This window comes from Caretta caretta, chromosome 1 (assembly GCF_965140235.1).
Source record: "Caretta caretta isolate rCarCar2 chromosome 1, rCarCar1.hap1, whole genome shotgun sequence".
Taxonomy (NCBI): Eukaryota; Metazoa; Chordata; order Testudines; family Cheloniidae; genus Caretta; species Caretta caretta.
In genome coordinates, this window is record NC_134206.1 from 272,284,254 (window position 1) to 272,303,288 (window position 19,035).

The window sequence follows — 19,035 nt, forward strand, 5'->3', positions numbered from 1 at the left end:
ATTTTCAAATTCATCATGCCCTTACCCATGAATAGGGATCTTGAGGCATATCTGTGATATTCCTTTCCTGTTGGGAGTTCTTAGTTAACTGACCAATGCACTATGTTTGGTCGTGTGTGTTGTCTGTTCCCCCCCCCGCCCCCCATTTTTTTGTTGTTCTGATCACATTCTTTTCCTGACTCTAGGTGTGGAGTATTGGCAAATGAAAATGCTACTTTGATTGTTGAGTTTTCTTGCCAGGTATGAAAGTGATCAAGCCTTCCTCATGTGTCTAAAAGTTTGCAAGGCTGTAAATAACAAGGATCAAGTAATATTGTTTCTGCTGGCTCAGGGTAGAGTAAGTTTTAATGGGATGAAGTAGTACAAAAGAAAGTTTTGGTTGAATATGTGGAAAGTTTCCTAGTTGTAAAGCGTGTTAGACTGTAGGATAGTATAGAAGAAGTAGTGGAAACCCCATCATTTGATTCCTTTAAAAATGTACTAAGCAGTGAGTGTGATATAGAGAAGAACTCTGCGTGGCCCGAGGAACAACATAAAGTCCTAATAGTTTTTTTCAGTTTCTAATGTCTGATTCTGTGTTTTGAGCCTTTATACTGGAATGCATATAGTGAACAGTCCCATAGTCCTTTTACATGCTAAATCCTACGGAGTATAATGAGAGTTACTTTCATAGAGCTGTGGGATTGACCCACTATTATTCAATGTTAGATAAAAGTTGACTTTGAGGTGTAGTTTTGTTTGATCTTTACTTTGTTGGGTGCCTCTGTGTGTGTAGTATGTGAGATCAGAGAGATATTTGTGTTTCAAGAATCATGCTCAATCCTTGAATAAGGAATCTGTGGCTCATTCCAGCTTGGTTTACTTTACTTTTAGGCCTGTGCTTTTACAGCTTTTCCTTTTTCATAAAGTAATTTAAATAAGTATGTTGGCTTGATGCCCACCCACAAGCCTGTAATAAATTACATCTTAACCTATGCATGCATACTTTCTACTGGAATCTCCTGTGGTTTGGCAAGAATCCAAGTTTAATAAAAAAAAAAAAATGCTGATGCTTGGAGATGTGATGAAGTTTGAAGTTTCATCCATATGCTCAGGAATCCTGATGGGTGACATTGCAGCCATCTTTCCAGACCCCAAAGAATGCAAGTTCCAAAAGCACAAGCAACTGGCAGAGTTCAGGTGGAAACTGGTTTCAGATGAAGAGGGTGTGCTCCAACTCAGTAGGGCTTGTGAAAGGATTTTTGGTTTGCCTAATAAATTTCTAGGAAAGGAGGTGTAGATGACACAAATCCCCCAGTGATACCATCAAAAGGGAATTCAGTCCAGCCAAGAAAACCTGCCTGAAGGGGGATCACTGGAGTTCCCAAGATTGTCTGTGTAGATCAGTAGGCCGCAAACTGCAGTGCACACTCCTGTAGGGGGGCATGGAAGAAGGTTTGGGGGTGGATGTGTGGCGGAGAGGAAGCACCACCCAGCCCTGCTCTGCCCCCAGCTCCCTTCCTGGCTCCGACCCTAACCTTGGCCACAGCTCTGGCACCAGCCCCAACTGCGGCCCTGCTCCTGGCCGCGGCCCCTGGCTCCTGACCCCTGGCTCTGGCCCCACTCCTGGCTATGGCCCCGCTCCTGACTGCAGTTCTGCTCCTGGCCCCAAGCATGGTTCCTGGCCACGGCCCTGCTCCCAGCCCCCCTCTGGCTCCTGACCATGGCTTCGGGGGAGCAGGGGTGGGTGCGTACCAGTTAAGTGTGGGAGGGCATCAGCAAAAAGGTTTGGAACCACTGATTTGAACATGGTACAGGGAGGACTTCAGGGTGGATTGAGAGATTCTGAGTCTATTCATGATACAGTAACTGGTTACTCATAAAAAGAGAGACTTGTCTTAGTTTTTCCAGTTTCTTCTATAGTAGCTTTGTACAGTTCCCATGTATTTCATATTGTTGTTCACTTAGCAGTCTTAGCTCATAGTTTTGAATATTGAAAATAGGTTGAAAGCTATCTTTTTATTTCCCTCTTACCTGTGATTGGAGATTATCATTGCAAGGGTGTAGCCTACTAGGGTATGGCTACACTGCAATTAACCATCTGGAGCTGGCTTGTGCCAGCTGACTCGGGCTCGCAGGGCTCAGGCTAACAGGCTGTTTAATTGTGGTGTAGATGTTCGGGCTCAGGCAGCAGGCTGAGCTCTGGGACCCTACCACTTCGCGGGGTCCTAGAGCTGGAGCTCCAGCCCAAGCCCGAACACCTGCACTGCAATTAAACAGATACCAGTTAAGATTCAAAGTCACAGAATACTTTTTTTCAAGTGTGAGATTTTACCTCAGATGAAGCTTAGGTTGTTGGTGTGTTGAAAGCTTTAATATCCTATCTGGTCTGAAAGTCAGCAGTGTTTCTTTTAATTTAAAATGAAATTTAAAAAATGAGAAGTAGTATTTTAAATATTGAATTTTTGAAAGGTATCTTTAGGTGTATGCAATGTAATCATTTTTATACATGGAATATAGCACACATAGTTCATTAGGATTAATCATTTCTTTGGGGCGGAAGGAAGGTTTGTGGGTGATCTGTTTATGGCAGTGGTGGGCAACTGTGGCCCATCAGGGTAATTTGATTGCAGGCAGCGAGACATTCTGCTGATGTTGACCGTCCGCAGGCACGGCCCCCCGCAGCTCCTAGTGGCCACGGTTCGCCATTCACTGCCGCTTCCCACAGCTCCCATTGGCCGGGAATGGCGAACTGCGGCCACTGGGAGCTGTGCCTGCAGATGGTCAAAGTCACCAAAATGTCTCATGGTCCGCAATCAGATTATCCCATTGGGCCCCAGGTTGCCCACCACTGGTTTAGGGCTTTAGTTCCATTGTTCCTAACATGTTGTTATGTGATATTGTTCATGATGACATAATGAATTGGCATTTGCTGTATGGCTAAACATGGTTTATATGGTAACCCACCTCACTCATTAGTGGAGGAAGCCCATGTGCCCTCTTATCAAAATTGTCTCAAACAGTTGTCGGCCCAGATCCTGGAGAATTCCATGTGCTTCTGCAAGGTACTGGACACCCCCAACTGACATTCTAGCCAGCAGTTGGAGATCTCAGAACATTAGAAGGTTGTCCCTTAGTTTTCAGCAGGAAATGCTCATCACTCGCAGACTTGCTGTCTTAAGTAATGTTAACACTTCTGATACAGTAGTTTTAAAAAGTATGGTTTCTCTATTTTGTTTCCATTTTGCTTGATAATGACTGGAAAAGGACTCTGACAGTGCAGTTGATGGTTTCACTTGTTTATGGAGAACCCAAAAAAATGTGCATTACAGAGAATATAAAAACATAACTTGGTCCTGGCCCTGATCTTGTAATGTCTTGGGTGGACCCGTGTGCTTGCATGCAGCTCATTGCAGGATCAGGACTTAATTTTTTATGTGATGTGATGAGAGAGAGTAATAAACAGTTGAGAGATGGGGGGAGAAAAAAAAAGGGTTTCAATAAAGAGATGATCCAGTTTCTCAGTTTTTGATATGTGCACATCTCTGTGGATTGGTTAAGTGTGTGTCTGTACAATATACTTTTATGAGGTGACATGGCAGAAGTGGATTTCACTGAGTTATTTGAAAGAGGAGAGGCTGATGGTTTGGTTAGGCAAAGAGGGATTAGAGCAATGTTCCATACACGGATGTTTGCGTGTGGAAGGCTCTGAGACAGTAATTGAGGGGTGCGGAGTGGTGGGATGCAGCGGGAGAGGAGAGAAGAAAAATATACCCTCTCTTTTCCTAAGAAGTGGTAGCTGCTAATAAATATTGTGTTTATCATGAAACTTTGAACATGTTCGCCTGCTTATTTGTCTTACCTTTTTAACTCCAGAGATATTTTTTCTTTATAAGTAAAATCAGTAACAACTATATTCTACTCGCTATGGTAATGTCTTGGGTTATACAGCCCTGTTAGCTTAAAGTTCATCACGTGTCCACATGACGCCACACCATTCTCCACAGAAGTCAATGATTTAAGAGCTCTTGGCCATGTACTCTGCCTCTTGCTTCTATATATTAATTTTTTGTGGCGTTAAAGCAGAAAATAGGTATTGTGCTTAGCAGTATCTTACAGGAAAAAATAAAATGCATTTTGATTACATTTTGTATTAAAGGGACCTTTATAAAGGTTTCTAGTGTTTTTTAAATAAATGATTAATCAACTTATATAGCTTGTTAGAATCCAATAGATCAGTAAGTTGCATATAACCATGGCTTGTAACTATCTATAGTCCCTTCTTTTAACATAGAATCATAGGACTGGAAGGGACCTTGAGAGGTCATCTAGTCTAGTCCCCTGGACTCGTGGAAGGACAAAGTATTATCTAGACCAGTGCTACTCAAAGTGGTGGTCCGCAGACTGGTGCCAGTCCGCGAGCCATCAGCTGCCAGTCTGCGCGCACATTGGAAAAAAAAATTGTCAGTCCCCCACATCAGATAGCTTGAGAAACACTGTTCTAGACCATTCCAGACAGGTGTTTGTCTAACGTGCTCTTAAAAATCCCCAATGCTGGAGATTCTACAACCTTCCTAGGCAATATATTCCAGTGCTTAACCACGCTGACTGTTAGGAATTTTTTTCCAATGTCCGAACTAAAGCTCCCGTTGCTTCTTGTCCTATCCTCAGAGGTTAAGAAAAACAATTCTTCTCCCTCCTCCTTGTAACAACCTTTTACGTATTTGAAAACTGTTATCATGTCCCCTCTCAGTCTTCTCTTTTCTGGACTAAACAAACCTAATTTTTTCAATCTTCCCTCATAGGTCATGTTTTCTAGAACTTTAATCATTTTTGTCACCCTTTTCTGGACTGTCTCCAGTTTGTCCACATCCTTCCTGAAATGTAGCGCCCAGAACTGGACACAATACTCCGATTGAGGCCTAATCAGCATGGAATAGAGTGGAAGAATTACTTCTCGTGTGTTGCTTACAAAACTCCTGATAATACATCCCAGAATGATGTTTGCACTTTTTGCAACAGCTTTACACTGTTGACTCATATTTAGCTTGTGGTCCACTGTGACCCCAAGATCCTTTTCCGCAGTACTCCTTCCTAGGTAGTCCTTTCCCATTTTTTATGTGTGCAACTGATTGTTCCTTCCCCAATCTTATTTAATCTTTTTATTGCTGACCTTGGCACTGTCATAAATATAAAGGGAAGGGTAAACCCCTTTAAAATCCCTCCTGGCCAGAGGAAAACTCCTCTCACCTGTAAAGGGTTAAGAAGCTAAAGGTAACCTCGCTGCACCTGACCAAAATGACCAATGAGGAGACAAGATACTTTCAAAAGCTGGGAGGAGGGAGAGAAACAAAGGGTCTGTGTGTCTGTCTATATGCTGTTTCTACCGGGGATAGACCAGGAATGGAGTCTTAGAACTTTTAGTAAGTAATCTAGCTAGGTATGTGTTAAATTATGATTTCTTTAAATGGCTGAGAAAAGAATTGTGCTGAATAGAATAACTATTTCTGTCTGTGTATCTTTTTTGTAACTTAAGGTTTTGCCTAGAGGGGTTCTCTATGTTTTGAATCTAATTACCATGTAAGGTATCTACCATCCTGATTTTACAGGGGGGATTTCTTTACTTCTATTTACTCCTATTTCTATTAAAAGTCTTCTTGTAAGAAAACTGAATGCTTTTTCATTGTTCTCAGATCCAAGGGTTTGGGTGTGTGGTCACCTATGCAAATTGGTGAGGCTTTTTATCCAACATTTCCCAGGAAAGTGGGGGTGCAAGTGTTGAGAGGATTGTTCATTGTTCTTAAGATCCAAGGGTCTGGGTCTGTAGTCACCTAGGCAAATTGGTGAGGCTTTTTACCAAACCTTGTCCAGGAAGTGGGGTGCAAGGTTTTGGGAAGTATTTGGGGGGGAAAGACATTTCCAAACAGCTCTTCCCCAGTAACCAGTATTTGTTTGGTGGTGGTAGCGGCCAATCCAAGGACAAAGGGTGGAATATTTTGTACCTTGGGGAAGTTTTGACCTAAGCTGGTAAAGATAAGCTTAGGAGGTTTTTCATGTAGGTCCCCACATCTGTACCCTAGAGTTCAGAGTGGGGGAGGAACCTTGACAGGCATAAAAAGCGGGAATGTGCTACTAAAGTTTGCGGATGACATGAAGGTGGGAGGTATTGCCAATACAGAGAAGGACCGGGATATCATACAGGAAGATCTGGATGACCTTGTAAACTGGAGTAATAGTAATAGGATGAAATTTAATAGTGAAAAGTGCAAGGTCATGCATTTAGGGATTAATAACAAGAATTTATGTTATAAAGTGGGGACTCATCAGTTGGAAGTAACAGAGCAGGAGAAGGACCTCGGAGTATTGGTTGATCACAGGATGACTATGAGCTGCCAATGTGATATGGCCGTGAAAAAAGCTAATGTGGTCTTGGGATGCATCAGGCGAGGTATTTCCGGTAGAGATAAGGAGGTTTTAGTTCCGTTATACAAGGCACTGGTGAGACCTCATCTGGAATACTGTGTGCAGTTCTGGTCTCCCATGTTTAAGAAAGATGAATTCAAACTGGAACAGGTACAGAGAAGGGCTGCTAGGATGATTCGAGGAATGTCTTATGAAAAGAAGACTCAAGGAGCTTGGCTTGTTTAGCCTAACCAAAAGAAGGCTGAGGGGAGATATGTTTGTTCTCTATAAATATATCAGAGGGATAAATACCCCGGAGGGAGAGGAATTATTTAAGCTCAGTACCAATGTGGACACAAGAACAAATGGATATAAACTGGCCATCAGGAAGTTTAGACTTGAAATTAGACAAAGGTTTCCAACCATCAGAGGAGTGAAGTTCTGGAACAGCCTTCCAAGGGAAGCAGTGAGGGCAAAAGATATATCTGGCTTCAAGACTAAGCTTGATAAGTTTATGGAAGAGATGATATGATGGGATAGCCTAATTTTGGCAATTAATTGATCTTCAACTATTAGTGGTAAATATGCCCAGTGGCCTATGATGGGATGTTAAATGGGGTGGGATCTGAGTTACTACAGAGAATTCTTTCCTGGGTGTCTGGCTGGTGAGTCTTGCCCACATGCTCAGGGTTTAGCTGATTGCCATATTTGGGGTCGGGAAGGAATTTTCCTCCAGGGCAGATTGGCAGAGGCCCTGGGGGTTTTTCGCCTTCCTCTGCAGCGTGAGGCACAGGTCACTTGCTGGAGGATTCTCTGCACCTCAAAGTCTTTAAACCACGATTTGAGGACTTCAATAGCTCAGACATAGGTTAGGGGTTTATTACAGGAGTGGGTGGGTGAGATTTTGTGGCCTTCGTTGTGCAGGAGGTCAGACTAGACGATCATAATGGTCCCTTCTGACCTTAACATCTATGAATCTGTTAGTCTAAATGGAGTACTTTGCATTTGTCTGTATTGGATATCATCCTATTTACTTCAGACCATTTCTCCAGTTTGTCCAGATCATTTTGAATGTTAATCCTATCCTCCAAAGTACTTGCAATCCCTCCCAGCTTGATATAATGTGCAAGCTTTATAAATGTACTCTCTATGCCAATTTCTAAATCATTGATGAAGATATTGAACGGAACCGACCCAGAACTGATCCCTGCGGGACCCCACTCGTTATGCCCTTCCAGCATGACTGTGAACCATTGATAACTACTCTTTGGTAATGCTTTTCCAACCAGTTTTGTACCCACCTTATAGTAGCTCCATCTAGGTTGCATTTCCCTAGTTTTTTTATGAGAATGTCATGCGAGACAGTATCAAAAGCTTTACTGAAGTCAAGATATACCACGTCTACCGCTTCCCCCCATCCAGAAAGCGTGTTACCCTGTCAAAGAAAGCTATCAGGTTGGTTTGACATGGGTTTTTTTTTTTACTGTCACTTATCACCTTATTATCTCTAGATGTTTCCAAATTGATTGCTTAATTATTTTCTCCATTATCTTTCCAGGTACAGAAGTTAAGCTGACTGGTCTGTAATTCCCTGGGTTGTCCTTATTTCCCTTTTTATAGATTTTTTTTAATAGATTACATATTTATAACCATCTACAACACGTGCTACTACTCATGTCTCCAACAGGCTTATAAAACCTATTAATTATTTATTGACCCTTTATACATTGTTTATAGACATATGTGTTACAGAAAGTGTGACCTTTATTTCTGTAACATGTAAAATGTTGTTATACTTCTGATGATCTTTTTTTTTTTTCTGGAGCTTTCTTCCTACCTTTGGTGTTTTCTCCCGGCTTCAGTGTACAAATGACATCCAGTGGTTAAGCTGTTGTTGCAAACTTTCCCAAGTTTACTCAACTCTTGTTCATATTTTTTAGAAGGAAATTACATTAACAATTTACCACAACTTCTTGCCTCCAATCACTCACACAGATTACTAGTGTTACTATGTCACAATTACTAATAGTCCATCACCCACAGGTGGAATGATTTTTAATTTACAGTGGTGAATAGTGTGGACTTATAAAAGAGAAATAACTTAGCTTCAGATATTTTTATCTGTAAGTGCTCTAATTAGGTAGAAGTAGTTTTTCTACACTAAGGTCTCACCCATTCAATGTTTTGCATTGAAATACTTCTGTCTTACTCTGTACTTACCTGTTGCTCCTTCTGAATCCACAAAATGGAAGCTCACATGAATATGTTGGTTGGGATTCAGTAGTGTGTAGGAGTGGGCAGGAGGTAACCAAAAGCCTAAAATAACAGCTAGAGGTTTCAGAGGGAAGAAAAATCTGTTTGAATGGATGCCTGTTTACAGCAAATAACTGTAAAAGAAACCCCTCAGCTCCTTTAGCTGATGACAGTCCTTACTTTGTACTCTCTGGGGAAGTTTCCCATGCATCAGCCGATCCAAGAGAGTGGGTTACAGGTCCTATGGGAGGAGTTGGGGAGTAAGCTACAAAAGGGCATGTGACCACAGAATACTCCTAAAGATCTAGGACATCTTATAGGGAGAGTCCATACATCAGCCTCCTTGTAGTGGAGGAATGCCAGGCACTTGTGATGAGCCGAAAACACAAGTCCCACTGGCCCAGATAATGCAGAACACTGTGGTACTGGAACCAGCGTAGCCAGTAAAAACTTAGAGCATGGGCCATTGGAGAGCATGGGCATGCTGATTTACTTTGAGCTCTGTGTAAGGTGTTGATTCAGCCATCACTATTTTACATGATAAATATTTTATGCATTTGGTGGGGGATGGAATTTAATCCTGGCTTTGCTCCGTGTAAGGCCACATAGCTCATATAAAGGGCCTTTTATAAAGGGGTGAGGATGCTTCTCCATAGACTCACTTCCCACCTTTTGAAAGTACCACCCCCTTTGAGCCTATGCTCCTGCATGTGCACTTGGCTGGTATGATTTAGCGCAGGTTTATAAGAATAATTCCCAAGATGTTCTGGTTGTACCATTCTTGCGTGATTAAAAGCATGATGAAAATTACTATATTATGTGGATAATGAGTCTGAAGTACAGTGTAGTGGCTGGAAAACTGAGACCAGTATTTTCTTCCAGTTGCACAGTAAACTTCTGGAGACAGAACGCCAGCTAGGGGAAGCACATGGTCGACTTAAAGAACAGAGACAACTCTCTAGTGAAAAACTGATGGACAAGGAACAGCAGGTGGCTGATCTGCAGTTAAAACTTTCTCGTGCCGAAGAACAGGTAGGAGTGATACACATGATCAGATTTCACCTTTGTTGTAGTGGTGTTTTGTGTATTCTACTTGCAACATCCTTCTCATGTTGGTGTTTACATAGTTTGTGTCCATATAGTCTATATGATGGTTACTTTTTTGTTTTTAGAAGGCAAAAGAATTACTTCCTTGCCTATAGCCTAAATGTGCGAGGTGCTTTACAGATAAATAAAGGATATGGCACTGGCACTTGAGTACTTTGAGGCTAAGGGTCTGAGCATGCAAAAAGATCTACATGCACAGAAACTTATGCCGTGCTGTCATAAATATAAAGGGAAGAGTAAACACCTTTAAATCCCTCCTAGCCAGAGGAAAAATCCTTTCACCATGTCAAGGTTCCTTCCCCACTCTGAACTCTAGGGTACAGATGTGGGGACTTGCATTAAAGCCCCCCTAAGCTTATTCTTACCAGCTTAGGTTAAACGCTGCCACCACCAAAGTGTTACACAAAGAACAGGGGACGTGCCACTTGGAAACATCTCCCTCCCAAAATATCCCCCCAAGCACTACATCCCCTTTCCTGGGGAAGGCTTGATAAAAATCCTCTCCAATTTGCATATGTGAACACAGACCCAAATCCTTGGACCTTAAGAACAATGAAAAAGCAATCAGGTTCTTAAAAGAGAATTTTAATTAAAGAAAAAGTAAAAGAATCACCTCTGTAAAATCAGGATGGTAAATACCTTATAGGGTAATCAGATTCAAAACATAGAGAATCCCTCTAGGCAAAACCTTAAGTTACAGAAAGACACAAAAACAGGAATATATATCCCATTCAGCACAACTTATTTTATCAGCCATTTAAACAAAACAGAATCTAACGCATATCTAACTAGATTGCTTATTAACTCTCTACAGGAGTTCTGACCTGCATTCCTGTTCTGGTCCCGGCAAAAGCATCACACAGACAGAGAGAACCTTTTGTTTCTCCCCCCTCCAGCTTTGAAAGTATCTTGTCTCCTCATTGGTCAGACACATGCATAGCAGAGTTTTGTGTGTGCATATCTTTTTATGAGATCAGGGTCCAACTGAAGAAGTAATAGTGATTATAGTGAATAATGTGTTGGGGGGAATTGGTGTCAGAAAACTAATTTTACTACTGTATTAATAGGTCAAGTTTTTTGCAATAGGGTACTTAGGGTATGTTTACACTACCCGCCGGATTGGCGGGTAGTGATCGATCCCCGATCGCTCTGCCATCGACTCCTGTACTCCATCGCAGTGAGAGGTGGAAGTGGAGTCGACGGGGGAGTGGCGGCAGTCGACCCTGCACCGTGAGGACGTGAGGTAAGTCGACCTAAGAGACATTGACTTAAGCTATGCTATTCTCATAGCTGAAGTTGCATATCTTAGGTTGATCCCCTCCCCTAGTGTAGACCAGGTCTTCGTAACAAATATTTGTTGTTGACCTGTTTATATTAGCTATATGCAGATGTGCCAAACCTCTAAGAGTGGTACGTTTTCAAAGTTTTACACTGCGGTTTAGCAGACACCTCTAAACTGCAGTGTAAAACTTTGAAAATTTACCGCTCTTAGGCCTGGTCTACACTGGGGGGGGAATCGATCCAAGATACTCAACTTCAACTACGAGAATAGCGTAGCTGAAGTCGACGTATCTTAGATCGATTTAGAATCACTTTGCGTCCTCGCGGCGCGGGATCGACGGCCGCCACTCCTCTGTCGACTCCGCTTCTGCCTCTCACTGTAGTGGAGTTCTGGAGTCGATGGCAGAGCGATCGGGGATCAATTTATCACGTGTCGATTAGATGCAATAAATCGATCCCCGATAGAGCGATCACTACCTGCCGATCCGGTGGGTAGTGTAGACATGGCCTTTGACTTCAATGAGTCATACAGCTAACACTGTGCAGTGCTTTGCATGTTGGCTCCAGAAAGTCTGTTAAGGTAATAGACCATAAGGGCAAGTGTATACTTAAAATGCTGCATCGGCACAACTGCACTGATGCAGCAGGTCTGCTGCAGCGCTCTAATGAAGACGCTCTATCCTGATGGGAAAGAGCTGTCCCGTCGGCATAGTTAATCCACCTCCCTTAGAGGCAGTAGCTATGCTGATGGGAGAAGGTCTCCCACCAACATAGTGCTGTCTAAACCGGGGATTAGGTCTGTGTAACTAAATCTCTCAGGGGTGTGGATTTTTCACACCTCTGAGTGACGTAGTTATACCAGTGCAAGTCTGTAGCGTGGACCAGACCTAAGTTGCTACTAAAACTGCTAATGATAATTAGCACTTAGTATACTTTATGAATATAAATTTCTTTAACTCTACTTATCCATGAGAAAAAAGACTAAATCTCCTTTAACAGCTTGGTGTTAAGATGTACAATAATGCCTGTCTGACACATGAGGTAATTTTTGTTATTTAGAATTTACCTACTGTCAGTGTTGAGAAGTACTTCAGTGCTGTGTTCGTACTTTGCTGTAGAACTGGTATGACAAATTACTACTTTTGCATCTGTTTGAAATGTTAAACTGTTTAGTGTACAGTCTTTCAGTATTAGAGTAAATGATAAATGTTATTGAACTACTGAATTGTGCTTGTCAGTTTTCAGTCAACAGTCCGTGACTGTTTTTTTAAGCTAAAGGAAAAAGCAGCAAATTGCACTGAATTACAGCATCAGTTAGATAAAGCAAAACAGCAGCATCAGGAGCAACAGACTCTTCAGCAAAGCACTACAGCAAAACTCCGAGAAGCCCAGGTAAAAAAACCAATGCACATTCTTTTCAAACTGGTGTATTGCAGCAGTTAATATTGCCGGTGCATTGCAACATGTAAACAAGCGGCACAATTTCCTAATGTATACCATTTTCTTCTTTTAATTAAATAACATTGAAGGAATTTATAATTTCAAAATAGAATATGTAGTAAGTATTTGTGAAATTTGATATCTAACATTTCATGCATCAGGAATAACTTTTAAGGTCCCTATACTTAAAGAAACTATTTAATGCATTTTTAGAATGATTTGGAACAAGTACTGCGTCAGATTGGAGATAAGGACCAAAAAATTCAAAACCTTGAGGCCTTGCTACAAAAGAGTAGAGAGAACATCACCCTGTTAGAAAAAGAAAGAGAGGACTTGTATGCGAAAATTCAAGCGGGGGAAGGAGAAACTGCAGTTCTTAACCAGCTGCAAGAGAAAAATCATACTTTGCAAGAGCAGGTAAGAAATGCAAAAATCTCCAATACCCTTAAGAAAGTTTGTGTAAGAAGAGTCTCCTTTGTTTCTATCTCCCAGTCTGCAGCTTCAGCCTCCACTGTACTTCGCCCTTTTTTGGATACTGTATTGCTTTAGCATCTCTTTTTATAAAATTCACAAGATTTCTGTGATTTTCCCCCCTCACCCCCCCCATCTTGTTCTGATAGCAATACATTTTGGTGCTTCACATCCAGCTGTACAAGTTGTGCACTTGGATATGAAGGATGGTGTGTATACATACAATCAAAATGATTTATTATTAGTTTTTCTTACCTTTGTGGAAATCTAATTGATAACATATTTGAACAAGAAAACACATAACATACACTGAATATGATTTAATGAAAAGTTCTTTGAAGTGGAAATTACAATCACAGTGTAGCATCTGAAAGGTACATTATTAGATATTTTAAAGGTATTTTAAAGTAATTTTAGCTGCATAATCTTTTAAAATATATGTGTGTATGTATATACACACATATATTTTTTAAAAAGCTATGCTGGAATTACTACTACTTGTGCATACAATTTTTACTTCATAATTTTGCAAAAGGTAATGTGATTGTATGTTAGTGACTCTTTTTGTACTAGAGGAATTTTTTTAGTATACTGTTTAAAATACCAATATGGTAATATTGTTGCACACTTACTAACAAAGGTTATTAGAACACCATGTTCTCCTTTCCCAGCATATGTGCAACACATTAGTAGTAATTAGAGCTGAATGTGAGTTCTCTGGCATATAGTCCTTAGTGTATGCTACTGGTACAAATAAGATAGAAATGTACTAGTTCCCAATACCAGCTGTTACCTGTTTGTAATGGAAGGAACACCTGTGTCTTTTATGAGCTACTTGAAAAATATTTTGGTAGCAAACACATGTCAATTTTTTGTGAGTAATTAATGGATGTTTTTTGCCATACTTGCTGTAATGTTATAATAAAACATACACAATATATAGAATACTAATATGAATTAAATGGAGTTCGGTTCATGTTTACTGCAGACATAGAGCTTTGAAATGGGCAAAGATTAAATTGATAGGGATATATTGTTTTCTGGATGGATCACATGTAACTCACATTAGTGTTAATGGTCATGTGGATATACCCTTATCCTGAAGAGTTTATAATCCAAGGTACTGATCATATGAACATTTATACACATGTCAGCAGGACTACTCATGTTGTGTAAAGAAAAGCATGAGTATAAGTGTTTGCAGGGTCAGGTCTTAAGAAGACAGGTGAAACATGAAGGGTGGAGGGAGAGGGATACAATCAAATATATATAATTTTCTATTAATGGATTTACTTCTAAATTCTTGGCAGATACATCCTATATTCAAGGAGCAAGTGCTGTATGTTGCATTTTTCATACTGTTTCTCCCAGCTCATAACCTTATGTGTCAAGCTAAAACCTCATTCAAATTGATGCTTAAACATGCAAAATAAAGCCCAATAGCATCTGCCCAGAATCTAGCACCATGTGGGTGGAGGGTTTTACTGGGTATTGTGACCAGGAATGTGTGGGAGGAAGTAAGGGTGGGAGCACACAGAAATGGAGAGCAGACAAGAACAGAGAGAAGGAGAGGCAAGAAAGCCAAGGAGGAGCCTGTGACCATGAAAAAAGCTAGAGAGCTTTCGGATTGTTGTTGGCTAAAGAGGTTTGTGGGCTGTAAGCTTAGAAACTGCTCTTTTGTTCTTGGTTCCCTCTGTATTCAGAGGCCCATCACTTTGAACATTCCTTCCAATAAACAGGACCGCAGCAAATAAAATACCATCAAATTCTACTTCCAGCTGGAACCTTCCAAGGGCCCCAAACTATGACTATCCACTTAGGTGGAAAAGGGGCAGTAATACATAACCAAAGGGTTGAGTCCAGGCCTTCAGTGCAAAGCTCAACTCAGCCTAACTATTGAACCACAATTGGTGCCTCCATGATGTGTTTATATTATTTTTCTTATAAATAAAGTAAGACTCAACCATCCTTATCTATCTCTCAACCTAGCTAACACAAACTGGGCACACACAGAAGGGTGCACACTCACAGTGTTATATGAGAGTGATCATGCTTGCTGCCTTTGAATATCTTGTCAAAATAGTTATGCTTTTAAAAGTTGGGGTGACTCATGTATTGCACACAAAAAATAAATGCACTGTTGTTGTCCAGAAAGAGAAACTTTGTAGAATTAATAAGTGGTGAAGTTGATCAGTATTGGGGCTTCGTAATCGAAACAACATCTTTTGAATTTTAGGATGTTTTTAATTTTGCCCTTGGACTTTTAATTGGCAGCTTATTTATATTGTAGGTAACTCAGCTAACAGAAAAGCTGAAGAATCAGTCGGAAAGCCATAAACAAGCCCAAGAGAATTTGCATGAGCAGGTGCAAGAGCAGAAGGCACATCTGAGAGCTGCTCAAGACCGTGTGCTCTCCCTAGAAACAAGCATTGGTGAACTAAATAGTCAGCTAAATGAAAGCAAAGAGAAAGTATCCCAGCTTGATTTACAGGTAATTTGACTTTGTACTGTATGCTAATGAAAAAAATCCATCTGCTTTTCATTGTGGAAAAAGGTGGCCTTTGTTGAATATACAAGGCTAGTAGGCTAAGTTTCTACTAAAGTTTGCTTGTTTTGTAAGCAAAAAATGGCCAAATAAAGTGCAATAAGCAAGATACAATCCAGCAAGACATCAGCCGTTCTAAGATATAAGGATTGCAGCCAAAAAACAACACACCGAAAAGAACACAACCACCACTAAAGAGTCGAGGTAGGAGAAGTTATGTCTCCTTAAAAGCCTCAGACTTGCTGTGTGCATCAAAGCTAAGAAGCCTGTCTGAAAACTGTTTTAATGGTTCTATACTCCACATGCCAGGGTGAGAATCTGTCAAAGCAGGGTCATGAAGAACCTGACACTACCCAGAATTTTAGTAGATTACTGATTTTTGAAGTGGTTTTATATTTTACTGGGTTTTGGGTTTTTTGTCTAATGCAGTCAAGCAAAAGTTCCAACGGGGACTTAATCACAATTGAGAGAGACTGAGGGCTTGTCTACGCTTAAAATGCTGCAGCAGCGCTGCCATAGTACTTCAGTAAAGACACTACCTATGCTGTCCCATTGGCACAGGTACTCCACCTCCCTTAGAGGTGGTATTCTCCCGTCAGCCTAGTGCTGTCCACACCAGGGTTTGGTTGGTTTAACTGCATCACTCAGGGGTGTGGATTTTTCACACCCCTGAATGTGACATAGTTAGACTGACCTAATTTCCTAGCATAGATCAGGCCTGAGTGCTTTGAAGCCTACTACAAGGAGGCTCATATTCAGGTCCCAGAAGGAATAAGGTACATTTGACCAGAGGTTTGGCAGATAGTCTAAGACTTGTCTTGATAAAGTGTCCATTTCTGAAATGTGGGAAGTGGCTACTACTGGTATTTGGGATATGGTTCATAATGATCATTATTACTGCTCAGCCCTTCTATTAGTTCCAGGTGTATGTAGATCACTGATTTCCATAGGGGTGGGAATCCATGAAAACCGTTTAGGCTTTGATGTTGCTCCCATTAAATCAAATGGGAGTTTTGCCATTGCTTTGAGTAAGAGCAGGATGGAACCTTTAATCAGGGGAAAAAAATAGCTAACTTACCAGTAGCTGGAGATCTCTGAAAATTGCCATACAGATCCACGCTGACACACCCTTCATGTCTGCCATTCAGATTCTATTTATGACTGGAGAATTGCTAACATAGTTCCTATTTTTAAGAAAGGAAAAAAAAGTGAACCAGGTAACTAGAGGCCTGTTAGTTTGACATCTGTAGTATGCAAGGTCTTGGAAAAATTTTTGAAGGAGAAAGTAATAAAGGACATTGAGGTCAATGGTAATTGGGACATAATACAACATGGTTTTACAAAAGGTAGATCGTATCAAACCAACCTGATCTCCTTCTTTGAGAAGGTAACAGATTTTTTAGACAAAGGAAACGGAGTGGATCTAATTTACCGTGATTTTAGTAAGACATTTGATACGGTTCCACATGGGGAATTATTAGCTAAATTGGAAAAGATGGGGATCAATATGAAAATTGAAAGGTGGATAAGGAACTGGTTAAAGGGGAGACTACAACGGGTCACACTGAATGGTGAACTCTCAGGCTGCAAGGAGGTTACTAGTGGAGTTCCTCAGGGATCGGTTTTGGGACCAATCTTATTTAATCTTTTTATTACTGACCTTGGCACAAAAAGCGGGAATGTGCTAATAAAGTTTGCGGATGACATGAAGCTGGGAGGTATTGCCAATACAGAGAAGGACCAGGATATCATACAGGAAGATCTGGATGACCTTGTAAACTGGAGTAATAGTAATAGGATGCAATTTAATAGTGAAAAGTGCAAGGTCATGCATTTAGGGATTAATAACAAGAATTTATGTTATAAAGTGGGGACTCATCAGTTGGAAGTAACGGAGGAGGAGGAGAAGGACCTCTGAGTATTGGTTGATCACAGGATGACTATGAGCCGCCAATGTGATATGGCCGTGAAAAAAGCTAAGGCGGTCTTGGGATGCATCAGGCGAGGTATTTCCGGTAGAGATAAGGAGGTTTTAGTACCGTTATACAAGGCACTGGTGAGACCTCATCTGGAATACTGTGTGCAGTTCTGGTCTCCCATGTTTAAGAAAGATGAATTCAAACTGGAACAGGTACAGAGAAGGGCTGCTAGGATGATTCGAGGAATGTCTTATGAAAAGGAGACTCAAGGAGCTTGGCTTGTTTAGCCTAACCAAAAGAAGGCTGAGGGGAGATATGTTTGTTCTCTATAAAGATATCGGAGGGATAAATACCACGGAGGGAGAGGAATTATTTAAGCTCAGTACCAATGTGGACACAAGAACAAATGGATATAAACTGGCCATCAGGAAGTTTAGACTTGAAATTAGACAAAGGTTTCCAACCATCAGAGGAGTGAAGTTCTGGAACAGCCTTCCAAGGGAAGCAGTGAGGGCAAAAGATATATCTGGCTTCAAGACTAAGCTTGATAAGTTTATGGAAGGGATGATATGATGGGATAGCCTAATTTTGGCAATTAATTGATCTTCAACTATTAGTGGTAAATATGCCCAGTGGCCTATGATGGGATGTTAAATGGGGTGGGATCTGAGTTACTACAGAGAATTCTTTCCTGGGTGTCTGGCTGGTGAGTCTTGCCCACATGCTCAGGGTTTAGCTGATTGCCATATTTGGGGTCGGGAAGGAATTTTCCTCCAGGGCAGATTGGCAGAGGCCCTGGGGGTTTTTCGCCTTCCTCTGCAGCGTGAGGCATGGGTCACTTGCTGGAGGATTCTCTGCACCTCAAAGTCCTTAAACCACGATTTGAGGACTTCAATAGCTCAGACATAGGTTAGAGGTTTATTACAGGAGTGGGTGGGTGAGATTCTGTGGCCTTCGTTGTGCAGGAGGTCAGACTAGACGATCATAATGGTCCCTTCTGACCTTAAAGTCTGTGATTCTATTTTCTCAGGCAGACAGGTAAGAACTGAGGAAGAGAGGGTCCATTGTACCTATCTGTGCAGTCTCAGTCACAGATAGTGCATGCATCAGAGCATCTGGTTGTTATTTAAGGTAGCTGCATATAATACTTTCTGGGTCCCCAAAACACACAACAACTAGCGTATGAATGTGTCGAAGTAACTTGGGTCCAATCTAACTTGTAATCAATGAAAAGATTTCCCTTGACTCAAAGGAGAGCTGGATTGGACCCCATAATTCAAGGTATGTCTACACTTATCATGGATCCCTGGTGTGGCGATTAATCCACCGGGTGTCGATGTAGTGGGTCTAATGAAGACCCACTAAATTGACCTCAGTTCGCTCTCCCATCAACTCCAGTATTCCACCAGAACGAGAAGCATAAGGTAAGTTGATGGGAGAGTTTCTCCTGTTGACCCAGTGCAGTTTAGACACCGTAATAAGTCGACCAAAGCTATGTCGACTCCAGCTATGTTATTCACGTAGCTGGAGTTGTGTAACTTAAGTGGACTTAACCCCGTAGTGTAGACCTGCCTTCAGAGAAGAACAATTACTCATAACTGTATTTTATTTTGTTCCATTCTGTCTTCAGCTTTCTAA

The 19,035-nt window shown here is 41.2% G+C and overlaps 1 protein-coding gene across 6 annotated transcripts in view; it reads left to right on the plus strand.

Moving 5' to 3' along the window:
* Window positions 1-19,035, plus strand: part of EEA1 (early endosome antigen 1) — a 135,802-nt gene that overhangs the window by 74,569 nt on the left and 42,198 nt on the right. For all 6 annotated transcript variants that reach the window (XM_075124288.1, XM_075124289.1, XM_075124290.1 and 3 more), the window contains 4 exons: window positions 9,517-9,666; window positions 12,295-12,414; window positions 12,676-12,879; window positions 15,224-15,424. In XM_075124288.1, the coding sequence (XP_074980389.1) occupies window positions 9,517-9,666; window positions 12,295-12,414; window positions 12,676-12,879; window positions 15,224-15,424 (675 nt within the window). The remainder of the gene's footprint in view (window positions 1-9,516; window positions 9,667-12,294; window positions 12,415-12,675; window positions 12,880-15,223; window positions 15,425-19,035) is intronic.